This window comes from Cebus imitator, unplaced genomic scaffold (genome assembly GCF_001604975.1).
Source record: "Cebus imitator isolate Cc_AM_T3 unplaced genomic scaffold, Cebus_imitator-1.0 Scaffold322, whole genome shotgun sequence".
Taxonomy (NCBI): domain Eukaryota; kingdom Metazoa; phylum Chordata; class Mammalia; order Primates; family Cebidae; genus Cebus; species Cebus imitator.
The window spans coordinates 634,288-653,779 of NW_016107637.1; the positions used below are offsets into that span (position 1 = coordinate 634,288).

A 19,492-nucleotide genomic window follows, 5' to 3' on the forward strand; every position below is an offset into this window, starting at 1 on the left:
TTTCCGGCTGATTCAGGAAGCAGGTTCTGAGGCCTTATTTTATTTTATTTTTTCTTAACACAGAGCTCCAAGTGGTCACGGCCATGACCAGTCCTTGGGGGCTGGCACTTGAGATACCTTCTCCCAGGGCTGAATCAGCCCCCCGGTCCCTTCCAGCCCTGCCATTTTAGCAATTCTGACCCCCTGAGAAGCAGCCACGCAGAAGGGTCTCCCAGCTGGAGGTGAGGAGCGTACAGACCCTCCCCCAGGCACCCATCCGCCTGTGTCCTCACCCTCGTGGGCCTGCCTAAGCACAGACCCCTGGGAAGGGCGACCCATGAGAAAGGCTGCAAAGCTTTTCTTCCTGAGGCTGTTTGGCAAGTGTTTGACATATTTTTAAATCCGTTGCTACTTCAACATTGAGGGGAAAGAATAAAAAATTGAAAATAAAAAATGTTTAAAATGATTGACATAATTCAAGAAATCCCAGAGGGTGGGCAGAGCTCTCTGCTCTGATATTGTGGTTTCTTTAGGGGAGCTGGGGGTAGAGCACAAGGACTGTCAGCTGGAATCTATAGGCCACGCTACCCTTATGTGGGTTGGATGCCCGAGCTACAAAGCCAGGAATACCTGCTGTGGCCTGAGACCTGCCCTGTGGCCCATGGCTGCTGGGGGGTGGGGAGGAGAGACGGGCCACTTCAGCTGGACCAGAGGCCTTTAGTGTCTGGCTGGAGAGGCCTGCAGAGTCCCGGGGGCTCTGGGGGCCCCATCTCTGGGCCACAGAGTTTAGTAATGAGCTGGAAGTGATCTGGGCTAAGTCCCTATTCTCTCAGAACTGGGTTTTCTCCTCTGGAGCAGGAGTCAAGGACAGGGACAGAATGGGCTCTTCTTGAAGATGGCTCCTCCCTGCGGATGATCCCGGCAGCATGGGCCATCAGGAAGGGCACCAGAGCCTCTCTTCATGACGCTTGGGGCAAGGCCATGGGTTCCCCCAGCCCAGCTCTACACATGTCCCCATCCTGGTTGCTGGCGACCCCAGAATCAGGCAGACCCTGGGCCTCCCTTGAGGAGCTCACAGTCTGGTGGGGGAGACAGATGGGAAGCAGAGTGACGCCCAGAGTGCTCAGCACTGGGGCAGAGCAAAGCCCAGAGGAAGACTTCCTGGAGGAGGGGGCACGGAGGTGGGTCCTGAAGGAAGGACAGGAGCTACCTTCATGAAGGGAGGGAGAAGAGGACTGGCAGGGTGTGGACAGTGCCCAGTGTGGGGGAAGCAGGAGCAGAGAGTGTTCAGGGAACCACCTCCAACATGCCAAGGGGAGGCAAGAGGCTGCCAGGAGGATCCAGGCCCCATGAACCTTGGAGGCCGGGCTGACAGGGTGAGGGCTTCATCCCTGAGCAATGGGGAGCCACAGAGGAATGTGAAAGAACATCTGCCTAGTTAGAGGGAGAAGATGGATTGGAAGTAGAGAGCCAGAGGCACAGACAACCAAGTCCAGACAAACGGGCGCCGGCAACAAGTCGTTCCCATGTGGGCGGCCCACTGAGTGTCACTTGTGCTACAAGGACTGTCGGCAAAGAAAGGCCCCTCCCGGGCTATGCCCTGGTCCTGCCTCCCAGCACACATACCTGGGAGCAGCTCCTGGCCCAGGCCGCAGCCACCCTTGCCGTCGCTGGCAGCCAGCTGTGTGGACGCGTGGAGCTGCTGCAGGGCCAGACACTCAGTCAGGACGTCGGCCTCGGTGTCAGGGCCCACGTGCAGCTGGGGAGCAAGCAGAGGGAAAAGAGGTGTGTGTTACGTGAGGCCCCTGCCCACCGGCAACTCTCCCTTTAGGGGACAGGGCAGGAGGGACTGCAGCCCCAGGGCAAGACCCTTCCCGTCACTGTGCCTCAGTTCCCCATCTATGAAATGGGCTGATGTGTACATTATAAAGATGGTGTTAGTCCAGGTCCTTCGAGAAGCAGATGCCAAGATGGGATTGAACATGCAAGGGTTTAAATGGGAGACGTGCCTGTGTGAGAGGAAACAGGGAGATTGCTGGGAGAGCCCTGGGACCAAGGGACGGAGGAAGGGAAGAGGAGAGAGGGAGAAAGGGCCAGGCGGGAGCATCCAGGACAGGGACTCAGGGGGTCCTCAGCAGCCAATGTCTGCTGGATGTCAGGGAGTCCAGTGTCTCTCAGGAAGGCTCTGCCTCAGTGTCCCTGCTGGGCCTGCCATACTCAGTCACTGCTGGGAGCAGCCTGCGGGAGGTGTGGCCTGCGCACACCCACAGAATGGGTGGCAAAGGGCAGCAGTGGGGCCTCGCATGGGTAGCCGCGGTTTGCAGGAGCATTCTGTGCTGCGCGGGTGAACGGATGTGGGAGGGGTGGAGCGCAGCAGGTGTGCAGTCAGCAGGTGTGCAGTCAGCAGGTGTGCAGTTAGCAGGTGTGCAGTTAGCGCCCCCCACCTGACCCAGCTCTTTCCTTCTTCCTTCTTGGTACAAGGTTCAGTGGAAATAGTTCAGGGCTAGGGATGAAGAGCTGGGCTCAGATCCCATCCCGCCTCTTCTTACTCCGTGTGTAATGCTGGACAAATAGCTCACCCTCCCTGGGTCTTGCCTACCCAGTCTGTAATAAGCAGCAAGTCACGCCTCCCCCTGGGCTGCCGTGAGGGGGAATGAGACGATGGTTGGGGACGTACTTTGGAAGTGCGGTGGTAGGGCTGGCTGGGCCCCATCTGGTCACCCCATCGTGGGCATGATGGATCAGTGTATGGACTTGAGGTCCCTCGGCTAAGGGCAAGCCTGGGCAGGGGTGCACCCAGGAACGCAAGCAAATCTTTGGCCAACAACCCTTGGCTGTTCCCAAAGACAGTCACCTCAGAACGCCTTCCAGAGCCAGAATGGGGACAGGGTGAGGCCTTCAGGACACTGAGTGATGACTGGGGCAGGCACCTGGATGGGAAGGGCCCCTTCTCTCAGGGAAATCCCGAAGCTTGGCTCATCCAAATGCTCATCTTCCCCAGGACAAAACAGACCCAGAGAAGGTGAGAGCCCTGCCCTCTATCACACAACAGCTGAGAGTCAGCCCTCAGGGCTTTTCTGCCCTCCCAGGACAGAAGGGCCAGGGCCCAGACTTGGAGAAGGCATGCCCAGCCTTGAGATGGGCTCTTAGCTCCCTGACCCAGCAGCTGTTTTCCATGTAAATTAAGTTTCTGGCAAAAGAGAGCCAAGGCATGTTCTTGTAGACCACAATGTCTATTGGATTAGGAGCAGCAGGAGAGGAGAATTAAGGAAGAAAAGCATTTCTAATTCTCTCTGAAATGCAGCAGGGCTGCCAAGGACTTGTCATAATACAAGGGTCGCTTTACGCAGAAAGATACATCATCCCTGATGGCTCTTAATGGATGCTTATTGTTGGGAAGTTTGCAGATCTGTGGCCCCAAGTCCCCGGGGGCTCAGTGAGAGCCAAGCGTGGGGCCTGGGAAAGCGAGGGCAGGATTCTGGTCCTCGGGCACTGGTCCGCTTGGGACAGAAGCCTCCCTGGTGTGGCACTCCACTCTCCTGGAGCCTGGGCCATTCTCTGTCCCTGGTCAGGCCCTCAACATGAGAGCAGTGAACCGAGCTCAGGCCCTGGAAACACAGGTCTGGGAGGGGACCCCAGCTCTGGCCGTTCTGCGGTGCATGATGCTGGGCTGGTTTGTTAACTCTGACCCTTAGTTTCTCCATCTCTAAAATGAGGGGCTCACATGACTCTAGCCCCCACACTTTGGAAGGCCAGGGTAGGAGGATTTCTTGAAGTCAGGAGTTCAAAACCAGCCTGGACAACAAAGTGAAACCTCTGTCTCTACAAAAAAATATACTAAAAAAAAAAAAAAAGCCGGGAGCAGTGGAGCATGCCTATAGTCCCAGCTACTCAGGAGGCCGAGGCAGGAGGATCACCTGAGCCCAAGACTTAAAGGCTGCCATGAGCCATGATCATGCCACTGCACTCCAGCCTGGGTGAAAGGGAGACTTTGTTTCTAAAAATAAAATGAGGAAAAAAAAAAACAGTGCCCACACCTATGGTTGTGGTTTGTTTGTTTTTGAGACAGGGTCTTGTTCTGTCACTCAGGCTAGTGTGCAGTGGTGCAATCACAGCTCACTGCAGCTCCAACTCCTGGGCTCAAGTGATCCTCCCACCTCAGCCTCCTGAGGAGCTGGGGAGCTAGGGTTAGAGTGAGGCCTAAATGAGATACAGGATGTGAAGCCCCAGGTACAGTGCTGGAGCCGCAGAGGCACCTGGGCTAAAGCACAGCCTCTCCCTCCTCGGTGAATATGGAGGAGGTATTTCAGCAGAAAGCTGACGGCGCAGGCTCTGACCCCATCCCTCTCTGCTCCACAGCTTCTAACGCTCCCCGCTGCCTGCAGGCTGGAGGCCAGCTTCCCAAGCCTGGTGGTCCCCTCCCATCCTCTTTCCCACTGAGGCCGGCTTGCTCTCAGCACCCCATCACTGTCTCCCTGTCCCAGGGCTTGAGGCAGCTGCTTCCTCCAGCCTGCAGGTCTCTGCCCTGTTTCATTCACAGCCATGTCTGCAGTTCACAGAACAAGGCTTAGAATACAGTGGGTACTCTGTAAATCTGGGTGAACCAATGAATGGGCTCTTCCCACTCTGTCCTCCTCTGTCATACTAGTGTCCCCGAGTTGGCCTCTGGTGTCTCTTTCACCCCCACACCCTCCCTAGCACTCAAGGACCCTCACTCCCTGGCCCCAGAGTTCCATGGGAGTCCCCAATGCATTTTCTACATGGCCCTCATGGTCACCTCTCAAGGTGCCATGTCCCTGCTCTGCTTAAGATCCCTCCATGGCACCCACTGTGTCCTGGATGTAGCCCTGTCCACGCCACCTCTCATCACTGCACTGCTTGGCCCGAGAGTGGAGTGTCTGCTGGTCCCGCAAACGGTGGGCTTCAGGCTTCAGGCCTTGCTCCACACCAGTCCCTGTGGGGAGCGCTCAGAGAATTCACCGGCCCAACACTTAGTCCTTCCTCAGACTAAGGAACATATGTGCCAAGTCTGTTTTGAGCTTTTAAATTTGTGCCAGGTACAGTTCTAAACTCTCAGCATAAACCATCATTTACTCCTGACTGCAGCTGTCTAAAGGCAAGTCCTTTGTTGTCCCCTCTGATGGCTGAGGAACCTGAAGCCCAAAGGCATGTGCCTGGGTGCAGAGCCAGTGGAGGCGAGGCCAGCAGGCCCACTCCGTGCATCCACCCCTGAACACTGCACCCAGGCCTGACGCCACTTCCTCCATGGACCTTCCTGCTCACACCCAGAGGGACTAAGGCCCTTCATCTGTGCCCTGACTTTTCTCTGCACGCCTCTCTTGCCACCTTAATGACATGAGGTGGAATCATCTCTGTGTCTGCCCCCGCCTGCCAGGCCATTAAAAGTGGAGCTGTATATTTTCATTTCTGTATCTTCCGTGCCCAGCACAGGACTGGACGTTGTATGTTTTCCACCCAGCTGTGGGGGGTGGGCGGAGGCATGGGGCGAGGAGCTGGTGGGCAATCTGTGGATGGTAAAGAGCTGGCTGGGGTGCAGAATGAAGGGCTGTGGGTCAGCAGAGACACTCAGGGCAGGTGGGAAGTGGATGAACAGATGGATGGACTAACAGATGGACGAACAGTGGCATTCAGGGCGAGTGGGTGGGCGATGCCTGGACTGGCGTGGTGCAGGCGGCCAGATGAGGAGGGCTGGCTTACCTTCTTACGCACCTGCTGCTCTTTGGCTGAATGGGCCTTGACGTGCTTGCGGAGGGAGCTGGGGTCCGTGTAGCGCTTGGAGCAGCCAGGTATCTGACAGGCATATGGCTTCTGTAACATGGGAGATGGGGGTGGGGTGAGTGAGGTCCATCCCTTCGGGCCATGGGCCTTTGTGTGACCTGCTGTGGTGAAGTGACCAGCCGAGGGGCTGGCTGCAGGCCAGGAGTGCTCTGCCTCAGCCAGCCCTGTCCAGCTGTGGGGACAGCGCCTGGCCTGGGAACGGAGCAGGGGGTTTGTGTGTTCATCCCACCACCATCCTGGGGCCTCAGGCCAGTTTCCTCTCCTCTCTGAGTCTCACCTGTCTCCTCTGAAAATGGGGCCATCTGAGGTCTAAGGGTTCTTTCAGGTTGGATCCTGGCTCTGAGCCAAGTCCACCCTTTCAACCCGACAGCTGCAAGTAAGCAATGAGCAGATAGGGAGTGCAGTGAGACAGCTGCTCTGCAGATGGGGAGGAGGAGGGGAGGGGCACCCACACGGGGCCAGGCTGGGGGCACTGGCCCTCTGTATGCACCTTGCAGGTAGGTACAGAGGCCCCGGACAGCTCCTGGGGCCACAAGAAACCCAGGTCCTCCTGCCAACAGCTGTGAGAGGCTGGAAGTGTGGCTGGGTCTCAGGGAACACAGGGCTGGGGAGGGTGGGGCAGCTGTGGAGGCTGGGGGCCGTGCCCTGTGCATGGGAGTGGACAAGTTGCTTCCCATTGGGCCACCATGGCTCACCCAGAATATAGGAAGTGGACTCCAAATCCAGCCCCACTGCCCCTCCTGAACTCCTGCCCAGGCCCCACCCTGCCCTCCAGGCCTCGGCCTCCCGCACACTCACAGCCAGAGGGGAAGGTCTTTCGTACAGACCCGCATAGCCTATGAAACCCCTCTGTGCGCCCCAGGGCTCTATAGGCCATCTCCCAGCACTGAAGGCCCTACGCCTCCCGCCACGGGAACCTCCTCAGCTCTCCTGCAGCCATGCCATCTCCTCTCCAAGGCCTCCTCCAATCCTCCACCCCCTCCCCAGGCAGAGCGTCCCCCTGCAGTGCTGTCCACCCTATGTGCTGGGCTTGCTCAGTGTCCCTCTTCTCAGCCAGGGAGGGACCTGTCTGATTCATTCCAGGTCTGAGTGACCCAGGGCAGCGACATGTGGCTCTAACTGAATCCCAGTCTCTACCAAGGCTTCCATAAGACCCTGCTTGAGGACTCTGGCTGCTGCTGGGGCTTGAAGCTCACGAGGCTTCCTTTTGTGGACACATCTAGTTCATCTGCTCTCTCGGGAGCCTCTGCCCTGCTGGGACTGCAGGGGACAGGAGCAGGACTGGAGGAAATGACACCTCAGAGTGAGTACCAGGGACTGCCGTGTCCTGCCAGACACACCCAGGGGGAACTGCCCCCAGAACCTCAAGGGAGCTCTGCCTCTGCTGGACTGAGGAGAGGCCCGGCCAACCTCAAACCCAGGGAGAGGTGCCCATGGCCCTGGGACCTCATGAGGAGGGGAAGCAGAAAGAGATGACCATACCTTGGTGCTGCCACGGAGAGTTGCCAGATTAAAGAAACGGAGGAGAGCAAAAAGAGAGAGACAGCAGTGAGAAGCTTGCCGGGTTGGCCTGGGAGGGAGAGCGGAGGCCTGCCGCGGACGGCCCCTGCTGCCCCCAGGCCCCTCAACCCCAGAGGCAGGCTCCCTCTCTCACACACCACACACACACAGAGACACCCCACCACCACCACCACACATACACTACATACACACACACCTCACACACATACATGTATGCACAACCCACACACACACTATACACACACACACCACACATACACTACACACACACACCACACACACACTACACACACACACCACACACATGCGCAACACACGCCCCCCCATACACATACACTACACACACCCCACACACATACACTACACACACACACACCCCCCACACATACACATACACTACACACACACCACACACACACACACTACACATACACACCACACACACACACACTACACATACACACCACACATACACATACACTGCACACACCATACTACACACACACCACACTACACACACACCACATACATTACACACACCCTGCACACACCACACAAACACTACACACACACACCCCACACACATACACTACACATACACACACACCACACATACACTACACACACACCATACACATGCACTACACACACACCCCACACACATACACTACACATACACACACACCACACATACACTACACACACACATCACACACATACACTACACACACACACCACACACATGCACTACACACACACCCCACACATATACACTACACACACACCACACACACACACACACCACATCACACATACACATACACTACACACACCCCACACACACATACACCACACACATACCCCCCACACACAACAGACACACATTCACCACACACGCCCCACACACATACACCACACACACACACACACCCACACACATACCACACACACACTACACACATGCCACACATACACTATGCACACACACCACACATATGCTGCACAGACACCACACACCACACACATACACACACACACCACCACCACACATACATCACACACACCCCACACACACCCCACACACACATACACTACACACACACATACATACCACACACATATACACTATACATGCACCACACACATACACCACACACACATACCACCACCACACATACACCCCACACACACACCACACACACACCACACTACACACACCGCACTACACTATACACACTGCACTGCACACACACACACACACACTACACACATACACCAAACACACACATACACTACACACACATACCACCACCACACATACACCACACACACATACCACACACATACCACACACACACACCCCACACACATACACCACACACACCCCACCACATACACACCACACACATACACCACACACACACACAAACACACGTGCATCTGCACGTGCACAGGCACACACAGGGCCCTACCCTGCCCCTGAGCCGGCCCCAGGACTGTCCCTTGGGGATGCTGATACAAATCCACTCGCTTTCGTCTAAAAGCAAACAAGCTGTCTCCGTGTCTGCAGCGCATTCGCCTGGAAGTGGGCGGCAGGGCCCATCTCTGTGTTTGTTTTTCCAATGCCTGACGTGTGTAGAACATTCCTCAGGCCCCGCGCCCCGTGAGCCCTCAGGAAACCCTGTGGCCGTGCCCAGCCAGCAGCCATGCCCCGCCTGGAATTGCCATGTGGGCTGCAGCACCAGCGGCCTCCCTGTGTCCATGATGAGGACGCTCCGTGTCTGCTGCACAGAGCCCCTGCCTGCCTCTGCCCGTCTGCGCTTGGGGGCAGCTCTGCCGGGAGCGCCCCCCTATGCAGGTCGTGCCAAGCGCTGGTCATCCACCCTCTGCCCAAGCCCCACACCCACTCTACGAGACTCATCCTGCTTTGTAGAAGAAGAAACCGAGGACCCTGTTTTGCCCAAGATCCCACAGTGAGGGAAGGGAGGGAGCGTGTGCAGGCCTCTGCTGGAATGCTTCCTCTACTCGGCGGCCTGGAATGGTCCAGTGAAGTGGGCAAGGGGAGAGGGAATCATGCTGGGGGGAAGCTGAGGCCCTGTGCAAGACAGCAGCTTATTCGAGCCCACTCAGGGGGTCTGTGCAGTCAGGACTCCAGCCCCACAGTGGGAGCCTGGGACATGGCAGGATATGGTCAGCACTGAGTCAGTAAGATGACAGGTAGGGGAAGGCTGCCTAGTCCAAGTGCCCAAGTGCGGGCCTCATACCTGCTGCCTCAGCTGAGCCTCCCTCTGTCTGAGGCAGGGGTTTTACCTCTGAGGAGGCCCGAGGAGGCCCAGGGAGGCCGGGGGTTTCCTCAGACCTCCAGGACCAGGAAGCAGGGCCACGATCAGAACCGTGGCCTGGGCCTCTCCAGTCTGTTCCAAGAAACCTTCCCACCCATGGAGAGAATCCCACATTCTCCAATGCCAGAGGGGACTGGGGACATGGCTGGTCCCCTCTGGAAAGCAAGGCCTTGCCCTGTGAGGGGCCTGACTCAAGGGGCCTCTGGGGAGGGTGTTGGGACCGCAAGCTGGCAACACGGAGCTGCCTGCAGTATTTCTGTGGGGAGCTGGATCCAAGTGGGGTGCTGGGTTTGGCCACTGTGCCTCCCAAGCCTCCCTGGGACCTCTTGGGGAGACAAAGGCCTGAGATCAGCCTGCGGGCTCATTCTGGGCCTGACCTGACCTAGGCCTTGGGGCTCTGTTCACATACCAAGTGGGGCCAAAGGCCTGTTGCTTTGGGGCTGGGTCCAGGGAATGCAGTAAGGAGGGCTGGAGGAAGGAGGAGGGACACAGAAGAGGGCCTGGGAGGGTAGGGAGAGGGTGTAGAGAGGCCTGGCGCTGTCGGCGCTGGCTTGTGGCCTCTGGGAGGCATAACCGGGGGTGCTGGGGCACAGAGTGTGCCTCTCAGGGCCTGGGCCAGGGTGCCACAGGCCCCTTGGGCTAAAAAGGTGACAAAGCCAGGGAGATTTGCTAGTGCCACTCCTCACTTCATGTCTGCAGCACAGCATGTGACAATGAAGCTGAGAAGCGGAGGAGAGTTGGGTTCAGGTTGGGGATGGGGCCCTTCCTTGCCCCCCTCACCCCTGTGCTGGCTGCACCCCCCCAGGATGGCTGCCACACCAGCTTTTCTAACAGAGGGCAGTGGGCTGTGAGTGGCGCAGCCTGAGTTTGTGTCCCAGCTCTGCCACTCACCTGCTGTGGACAGGACAGATGGCCCAGTCTCTCTGAGTCTCAATGTATGAAATGGGGATAACAGCCCCACCCTGTCTGGTCACCAGGATAAACTGGGGGCAGTGTGTGTGAGACTGTGGGGCCGGATGTGCAGGGTGTCCTGCCCCGGGCCTGGCCTGGCCCCAAGAACATTGCTTCTCTGCTGTTTTCTGTGCCCTGAATCTTTTCTGGGTCTTGGTTTTTCTGGCTCTAAGGTAAATGGCTGGAATCAGAGGCCTACAAGTGCCCTTTCAGCTCTGACCTCTGCCATTTTACAGTCTCCAATTTACCCTGGAGGGGCTAGCTGCCCTCCTGGGCCTATTTCCTCCTCATCCGTGAACTGAACTCAAATTTCCTGGCCCCCTACCCATGGAGTTCCCCAAACACCTGCAGGAAGCATAGAGAAGCTGGCCTGGGCCTGGGTGTGGCTCTGCTGCACATGGGGGCTGGGGTCCTCCTGGGGCACGTGCCCCTCACCCAGGTCCCCGTGTAAAGCCCAGGTCTGAGTCGACTGTGCCACCGTCCAGCTGTGTGATGGTGAGCAGGCACTGGCCTCAGGAGGCCCGCTTCCCTCATCTGCCAAATGGCTTAGTGACTGTCCCTGCTCAGTGTGAGGGGTCAGTATGATATCCTGGGGGGCGAAGTTTTAGGAAGCGCTCTATTAACGGCACATGGGGGGCTGCCTGGGCAAACACTGGAATAAAGCTGCTGTTATCTACTGCCTGGTGCAAACAAGGGCAGGGAGGTAGGAAGGAGCCAGCATCTGGAGGCCCGAGTCACCTGCAGGAGCCTGGAGTCTTAGGCACTGCCCACCTCAGCTCCTCACCTGCAGGGCTCAAGGGACAAAGGACTGCCCTGGAGAGCCTCTGGTGTGTGTCTGTGGAGAGGACAGGAGGAGCAGGGAGCAGTCTGCTCCGGGCGTTGCTGACAGGTCCCAGGAAGGGGACGCAGGAGGGCGAGTGCGCTCTCTCCATGAGGCTCTTCATGGCTCTGGAGCCCAGGCTGGTACCCATGGGCCAAAGCAGTGCTCCTCAACTGGGGCAGGTTTGCCTCCCCTCACCCCCAGGAACATTTGGCATCAGAGAGTTTTGATTGTTGCGATTGGGTGTGGGAACATCGGCTCCTTTCTAGTGGAGAGAGGCCGGGGATATGGCTAAACATCCTAGAATGCAGAGGACGCCATCCAACCCACCGTCCTGCCAAGCATCGTTCTGCCCAGCATCGTTCTGCCCTAAACATCAGTGGGGTTACAGGGCAAGGCAGGGGCTCTGCGCTGAATGAGCGGCAAGTGTGTGGCCTCCTCCACCCCGCGCTGGGCCTCCGCCTGCTGGGCCTACCGTGTCTAGGTGGGTTCGCTGGTGCTTGGCGCGGTCGCTGGAGTTGCTGAAGGCCTTCTGGCAGCCCGGGTGCTGGCACAGGTACGGTTTCTCGCCCGTGTGGCTCCTCAGGTGGATCTTGAGGTTCTCCAGCCGCGAGAAGGCCTTGCTGCAGCCTTCAAACTGCAGGAGAGGCTGGTGAGGGGCACTCCCAGCCCAGTGGGCACCCCACCCCTGCATGGAAATTTGCCCCCCAGGCCCGCCTGGCCCCAGCACCCCTGCCCCTCCCATCCTGCCGGAGCCTTTGGGAGCTCCGGATCAGCTACCACAAAGTGCTCAGGGTTCGGGCCTTATCTGGAAAGGCCCAGCAAGTCCAGAAAAATAGCACCCTGACTTAGAAGTGGGGCATTAGGGCTGGAGAAGACGGTGGTCTTTCCAGTTCCAGGCCCGAAAGGCTCCCCTCCCCAGGGTCATCGGAAGTGCCGAGCAGCCCTGGCTACAGCACAGGCTGAATCAGGACTCTGAGGCAGGTGTCCTGGCACAGATAGCCTGAGATGTGGACAGACCCACAGCGTGGGTCCAAATTGGGCTTGGCCCTGGAGAGGCATTGGGCCGTGCTCTTGACCCTTCTGTGCTTTGTTTCCTTGTTTTCAAGCTTGAGACAGCGTGGCCACCACTCGAGGCCACTCAAGGCTGAGGGCCCCAGGGGGTAGGACACTGAATGACGTGGGGCTTGTCCATCTGGAGCACAGAGTCAAGGCCAACTGCTGTCAGAACAAGAGCCACATTTGCACACCGAAGGGCCCTTCATAGATCCTGTGGCTCTGTGATCAAATACAGCCTACACACCTCTCCCTAGGCCCACCCCATGCCCTAGACCAGCAGCAGGAGTTGGCCAGACAATTGCCAGCCTTTCTTCATTCAAGTCGCTCAGCAAGGAGTGTCCCCTCTTTCACAGCCACTCACCAACCTCCCTCAGCCCTCATAGCCACCCAGCAACCTCCCTCAGCCTTCAAAATCCAGCTCAAAATCTGCCCAGTGGGGGCAGCAGCCTCTGGTCCTTTAGTGTGACAAGCTCCTCCCTCCGGTGTCTTCCCATCTGTCCCTGTCCCAGCCAGGCTGATGTTCTGGCCATGTGTTCACATGGGTGGAAGGAGGAGACCCATGCTGACAGGTGCCTGCTACATCCAGGTGTGGCGCTGGGTGTTGGACACACAACAGCTGTGAAATATAGGGCATCAATGTCCCCATCTCAGAGATGGAGGCTTCACGTGGTCAAGTGACCTGCCCAAGTTCACAGGGCTGTGACGTGGCAATGACAGGACTCAGGCCAAGTCTGATGCCAAAGGGCAGGTGGCTCTGCTATGCCCTCAGCATTCCTAGGGCAGGTGACCCTTCAGGAGGAAGGGACTGGAGGAGGCTGGCCCCCTCTCATGAGCCAATGATTTCATGTCCCAGGTCCAGGGCTGAACAGCCAACCATGAGCACCTAACCTAGATTAGGACCACAGGACCCCACCCCTCTGAACCAGGGGCCAGCGTGGGCTCCCAGCAGCAGGTGGCCCAGGATGAGCTGGGAGCAGCCGTTTTCCCCGAGGACTGGCTCTCCCAAAGCCTGCTCTTTATACCCTTTCTCTGGGGCTCATCTGGGGAGTAGGGGGAGGAGCTGGTGCCTGGAGAGAACTGTGAGCTCATTTCGGACCCTGTGATCCACCTGGCTGATTTTCATGGCCTTGGCTCAAGGCTGTTCAGCACATTGTGTAATTTCTGTTGTGAGGCTGTTCACTGGGACAGACTGACAGATTGGCTCCAGTCTGTGCTGAGTGCCACAATGCAGAGAGAACTCACACACGGGTCCTGCCCTCTAGGAGTGCAGAGCCCACGTGGGAGACGCACACCTGCACACCCCCACAAAGCAACGCGATTGAACTGTCATGGAGGGAAACACCGGGGCTGTGGCAGCACAGAGGAGATGCCTAAGGCAGCCTGGGGGCCCCAAGACGCTTCCGAGGGCTTGATGACTGTAGTGAGCTTAGAGAGACATGTAGCAGTGTGGAGACACAGGCAGGCAGCTATACCAACATTGATGTATTCACTTCATTCAGTCTCTGGCCTGCCTGAGCCCTGAACTATCCAAAGAAGATAGTGGGGTGACGCACACTGAAGGCCAAGGAAGGGCAGGCTCAGAGGCACCAAAGCATGATAAGGGCACTGATCCCTGTGAAGGCCCCTGAGCGGCTGATGTGTTCATCACGCTGGGGATGGGCTGGGCTCTACTGGGCAAGGAGCCTGCAGGGAGGTCAGAGGCCAGATAGTATGGACTCAGATGCCAGGCCAGAGAGCCTGGACTCCACCTTGGGGACAGTGGAGACCCGTCTCCTAAAGAAGGGAAGGGACAGGGTCAGATATGTGCTGTAGGAAAACCCCTCTAGCTGCAGGGGACAAGTGGGGACTCGTGGGGGAGACAGGAAGACGGCAGCGGTAGCAGTTCTAGATGAGGGGCACCAAAGCCCCATGCAGGGCACAGTCCAGGCAGAGCTGCTCAGACAGTCACGAGAGACAATGGTCCCGGGAGAGCTCCCTACACGCCTGTTCCATGGAAGCCCAGCCACAAATCCGGGCCGTGCCCTGCTGGGGCTGGTCCAAGGCGAGCCGCCCACAACTGGGTTTTAGACATTGTTCCACTTCCAACTTCCAGATGCTGTGCTTTTTCCATGCATCCAAACCAGAAGGAAATCCTCTTTGGGCAGTAAATAGGACACAAGCCACTCCTCTTGCTCGCCTGCAATGGCTTTGTGCCAAGTTCACCCCAACGTGAGATGGGGGAACCCAGGCTGGAGAGCGGGGCTTCCTCTGGGCATCCAGCTCATCCCTTTGTTCCCCTCTGGCCCATGCAGGGCAGGAGGTATCTGCAGCAGAGGGCAAAAACTCCTCTGGGCTGCGTGCTTTTCCCAACTCTGGGAGAGTGCTGGATGGTGGACCACAATCCACACAACCATCTTCTCCCTGAGGTCTGTGTATTCCCGCCTCAGCCAACTCTCCGCTCAGCACAGTTGCTCCTACCCCCACCTTGTTCGGACTGTCCCCCTCCTGGGACTCCTTGCCTTCCAACTCTCTGACAATCTAATTCATGTTTTTCAAACACAGGATCTGCGCTTGGTTCTTCCAGCATGGACTCAACTGCCTCTCCCATGCAGACGCTCCACATGTTATCTGCAGGAGTGTGACTGTTTCTGAACCTGTCAGGAATTTCCACGCCCTCAGGCCTTTGCTTCAGCTGTTCCCTAGGCCTGGAATGCCTTTCTTTCATTTGGTCATTTAGCGAACATCAGCTCCTGTTGCTTAGGCACTCCCTCCGAGAAGCCTTCCCCACCCTTCCCCACCCGTCCTCAGCAACATCCATGGGCTTGTGAGGTGGGTTTCCCGGCACAGCTATGGCCTTCTCCCCTGGCTCCAGGCTGAGAGTTTGAGAGTTTCCTTGAGGGCAGGGCTGGTGTCTCAATCATGGGGCAAAGGGTGGGACAGAGGCATGATCTTGGGGTTTCTGGGCATGCAGTCCATGCACCCCCTCACCTCAGTGTTGGGCAAGGTACCCCAATACATGCATGTGCACCGATTCCCGTTCTGTGCCCATGTATGTTGGCCCAGCCTTGTCTTGCTCCCTGCCCCCTGGAACTTCCCAGAGCCAAGCTGCAGGCTGGGGTATAATAAGCAGCTGGCCAGGATGCCCTGATGGGAGTGGCCTGTGCCTCCAGGTAGAAGCAGTGGTAGCAGCAGATGGCAGGGCACTGCCCCATCAGGTCTGGTCTGGGATGAGGATGCTGCAGGCAGCCCTGGCAGAGCCAGAGCCATGCCCCATCAGAACCAGACGTGCCAGGGGTCCTGAGGGTCTATGGGCTCTGCCTGCAGCTGCCTGCCAAGGTCCCTGTGGTCCTTCCCAGCCAACAACTCCACAGATGGGAGCAACAGAGGCACAGAGAAAGGGATGGGAGCGACCATCAGTTCAGCACCTACTGTGTGCTCAGCTCTGTGGGGCTGGTGCTGTCACAAATGTGGTGTCTTATCCTCTTCACCGTCCAGTGGGCAAGCAATACTGTCCCCACTGACAGATGAGGAGCTGATGCTCAGGGTGCAGCCAGCATAGGAGTTACAGACATGGACCGGGTGTAGACCCAGCCCACAGGGAGCACTTTGGGTCCCAGGAGCAGCCTCCAATGAATGTGAGGTAGCCTTTGAGGTGGGCGTGGCTTGAAGGGGCTGCATCCACAGGCTGTGTAGGGCTGGGAGGGCTGTAGGGAGGGAGCCCCACACCATTGTGTCATGGGGGCACAGATACTGCAGAATGGATGTGGAGGCTTGTTAGAGCAGAAATGCAGCCCTCCACCACATCCCTGACTTCAGACCTCGGCTTCTCAGGGGGAGGGTGGACTTGCCTTAAGGTAATGGCACCACGACCTGAGGCCATCGTGATGATTCTATGGCGCCTGCACCACAGGGAGTGCCATTGGGGCAGGGCCTTCCTGACACCCCGGTTGCCTTGGGCTCTAAGGTATAGGCTGGCAGAGCAGACCCTGGACCCCCATTGCAAGGGCTGAATGCCTCTACATGGGGGTTGGGGAGGGGGATTTTTACCCCTGTGCCAGGGGCACTAAGCCTGGGCTATGCCACAGGCAGAGCTGCCATCTCTCCCGAGAAAGAAGTGAGCCATCAGCTTGCAACTCGAGGTAAACCCTGCGGCCTGAAAGCCACCTGTGCACCCCATCCCTCCACCCCCACCTTATCACCTACCCCATCCCTGCTACTGTGCACCCCCCATCCTTCCACTCACCCACTTCTGGGAGTCGCTCGCTCATCCTCTCCTCTTTGAGCACACAGGTTCTTATACTCAGTTGCCCCTCTGTGTACCTGGCAGTGTGCTGGGAGCTGAGACCCAAAGACTTACAGCTCCAAACACAGTGGAATGTGTCCAGAGCCCTAGGAAGGGGCTGACCTGGGGGCTTCTGGCTGGCAGAGGCTGGGGAGCTACAAAAGCCTTCACAGAGGAGCTCAGCCCTGACCCCCAGGCAAGGGCTGGACACATAGAGCCAGGAAAAGCATTCCAGGGAGAGGGCCAAGCATCAACAAAAGCAGGGAGGCTGGAAGGGCGGGGTGGCGGTGGGGGGATATGTTCTGGAAACAGCCAAGGACCTGCTGAGCAGAGAAGGAAGAGGGGCAGGGAGAGGAGAGGTGAAAGTAGAAATGGGAGTTTTCAGGGCTCCCTTCATTCGAACACATGGGGTAGTGATTCCTTCTGGAGCAGGCAAGTTTGGGGATTTTTGATCCCAAAAGACCTCACAGAAACCCCCCATGCAATGATGGATGTGGCCCAGCAAATGGTGGACACAGGCTATTCACCTGAGGGACTCCAGCGAGACTTCTGTTAGCTGGACCACCCAGCACATGCGGGGCTGAAGTCCTGGGTCAGGCTGTCACTATTTCTTCCATCTGCCTTTACTAAGCACTCACTGTGAGTCCTGACACTGGGCTGGACCGGTGCAGGAGGGTGTAACATGGGCCACTAGGCCTCATGCACATATGGCCCTGAGTTGCTGGCACAGGGCCAACCCACTGTGGGGCCTCTCTGTTCCTCATGGTGGGTGGCTGGGTGGGTGTGGGGCCCCTGACCTCCCACCTACCTGGATGCTTGAGCCAGGAACATCTTCCCTCCTCTGTGGCCCCTGCATCCAACCCAGCCACCAACCCAGGAAATGCCACCTTGTAAGCACCTTCCAGGTCTGCCCCCATCTCTTCCTATCCACTCTACTGCCCAAGTCCACACCCAGGGTCACTTACCTGGTGACTGCACCAGGTGCCATCCTGCCTCCCTCCTGCCCCTCCCAACCCATTTCCACAAGGTATCCGGAAAGACTTAAGCCCATAGGTCTTCGTCCCTTCCTGCTTGAACCCTGCATGGCTCCCCAGTACCTTGACATGTATAGATCCTCACCCTGGCATTCCGGCCAGTATGATCTGGTCCCTTGGTCCTGGCTTGGTGGCATCTGTACCCACCAACTCCCATACCCACACCACTGCATTCCAGCATCAGAGCAGCCTGGGTGCAAAGCTGGCCTCCATACTTCCCTATCCGATGAACTAGGGTGAGCTCATTTCATTTGTCAGAGACCAGATACCTCAGCTGTAAGAAGGGACACATGGTGGGGGCTCTGTGAATTACTGTGTGCAGAGGCACCAGTGCTCTGGCACTGTCTGTGCATGCAGAGAATGACATGGGTACCTCCTGTTGAGGGCAGATTGGAAACACACTGGCTCGAATAACCAAAAACATGATAGGCTGAACTGGCCAGAGGGAAAGGCTCCCACGCCATGGGAACGGAGAAGGTGATACTGCGCGCAGGGGGTACCCAGGATGGGAAGAAGGAACAGCAGGACTGTCTAACAGTCTTGAAAAAGGATAGGTGGTTAGGTTTTTCTTATTTACCTCAAAATACACAAACAGTAAAATATATTCAAAGATGAAGTTGGGGTGAATTCAGAATGACAGAGTGACTGGGTGACTCCCTCTCTGATGCCTACCATAGGCCAGGTGCTGTGTGTGTTTCATTTAATCCAGGCCAAGTGCCCCGCTGGGGAGCTCCTTTCCAGCCCACTCTGCAGAAGAAGAAACTGAGGCTCAGAAGGGTGATGCCACTGGCTCCAGGTCACGCAGCCAGTCAGTGACCGAGCAAGGATCTGACCTCTGGTCTGGCTGACGGGTCTGTATGTGTTTCTAACCACTCTGGCCACTGCCTCAGGAACTCCTACCTGAAACACCAAAAAATAAGCTCTCTCTCAGGAGCTATTACTGTCAATTCAAACAAGGCTGTCACAGGTTCCATTCCTGGGGCAAAGCCAGGCCAGGCCCAGCCCCAGAGCTGACGCTGGGAAGGGAGGATGCCCACGGTGGATGCCCCAATGCAGAAAGGAGAACCAGGCAGCATGGCAGGGAAGAAAGTACCAGCTGATCCACAGAACAGCCTTGACAGGCCCAGTTCCCACATGTGGGGCATGTTACAATAGAAGATTAAAATAATGGGGGAAAATACCCCGGGAACCGTGAAGCTCAGGCCATCTGGAGTTTCATAGTGACAGGCAGGGGAAAATCACAACCTAATTGAAAAATGTCCACTGCAATCCATTATCGCTGCGTGCAGCTTGCAGAGCAGAGGGCAGGAGATGAAAGAGGGGAGCCATCAGGAGCCAGGGAGGGAGTGGCATCCTCACCTCTGGGCCAAGCCCAGGGACCCCTCAGCTCTGACTGGAGCAGGGGGAGGGTTGAAGCCCAGGACCAGCTGGGCACTGGCTCAGACATTCAAATTGCAGGCTGGGTCCACCTTCCTCAGCAAGCTGCCTTCAGAGCCTTTCATGCATCTGTGGAAGGGCTAGGAGCATGCAGGGAGCCCAAGTGCAGTGCCTGGCATGCTGCTGGCACTGAGTGGTGGCTCTTCTCACCCTCTGGCCCCTGGGGAAGAACCAAGGGCCGTTTCACATGTGAGTTGGTGACACCATGCCACAAACCAAAGTGCCACATTCTAAGTGATGCAGACAGAGGTTTGTGCTGCGGCTCCACCACCGTGAGCCCGAACCTGGG

At 57.4% G+C, this 19,492-nt stretch overlaps 1 protein-coding gene across 4 annotated transcripts in view; it reads right to left on the bottom strand.

The window, feature by feature from the left end:
* GLIS1 (GLIS family zinc finger 1) overlaps positions 1-19,492 on the bottom strand; it is a 239,334-nt gene that overhangs the window by 12,695 nt on the left and 207,147 nt on the right. For 2 of the 4 annotated variants that reach the window (XM_017504415.2, XM_037729895.1), the window contains exons 4-6: positions 11,888-12,049; positions 5,698-5,808; positions 1,606-1,738 (exon numbers count right to left, since the gene is read on the bottom strand). In XM_017504415.2, the coding sequence (XP_017359904.1) occupies positions 1,606-1,738; positions 5,698-5,808; positions 11,888-12,049 (406 nt within the window). Of the gene's footprint in view, positions 1-1,082; positions 1,414-1,605; positions 1,739-5,697; positions 5,809-11,887; positions 12,050-19,492 lie in introns of those variants that run through there. The other 2 variants (XM_037729898.1, XM_037729897.1) reach the window with 2 other exon arrangements.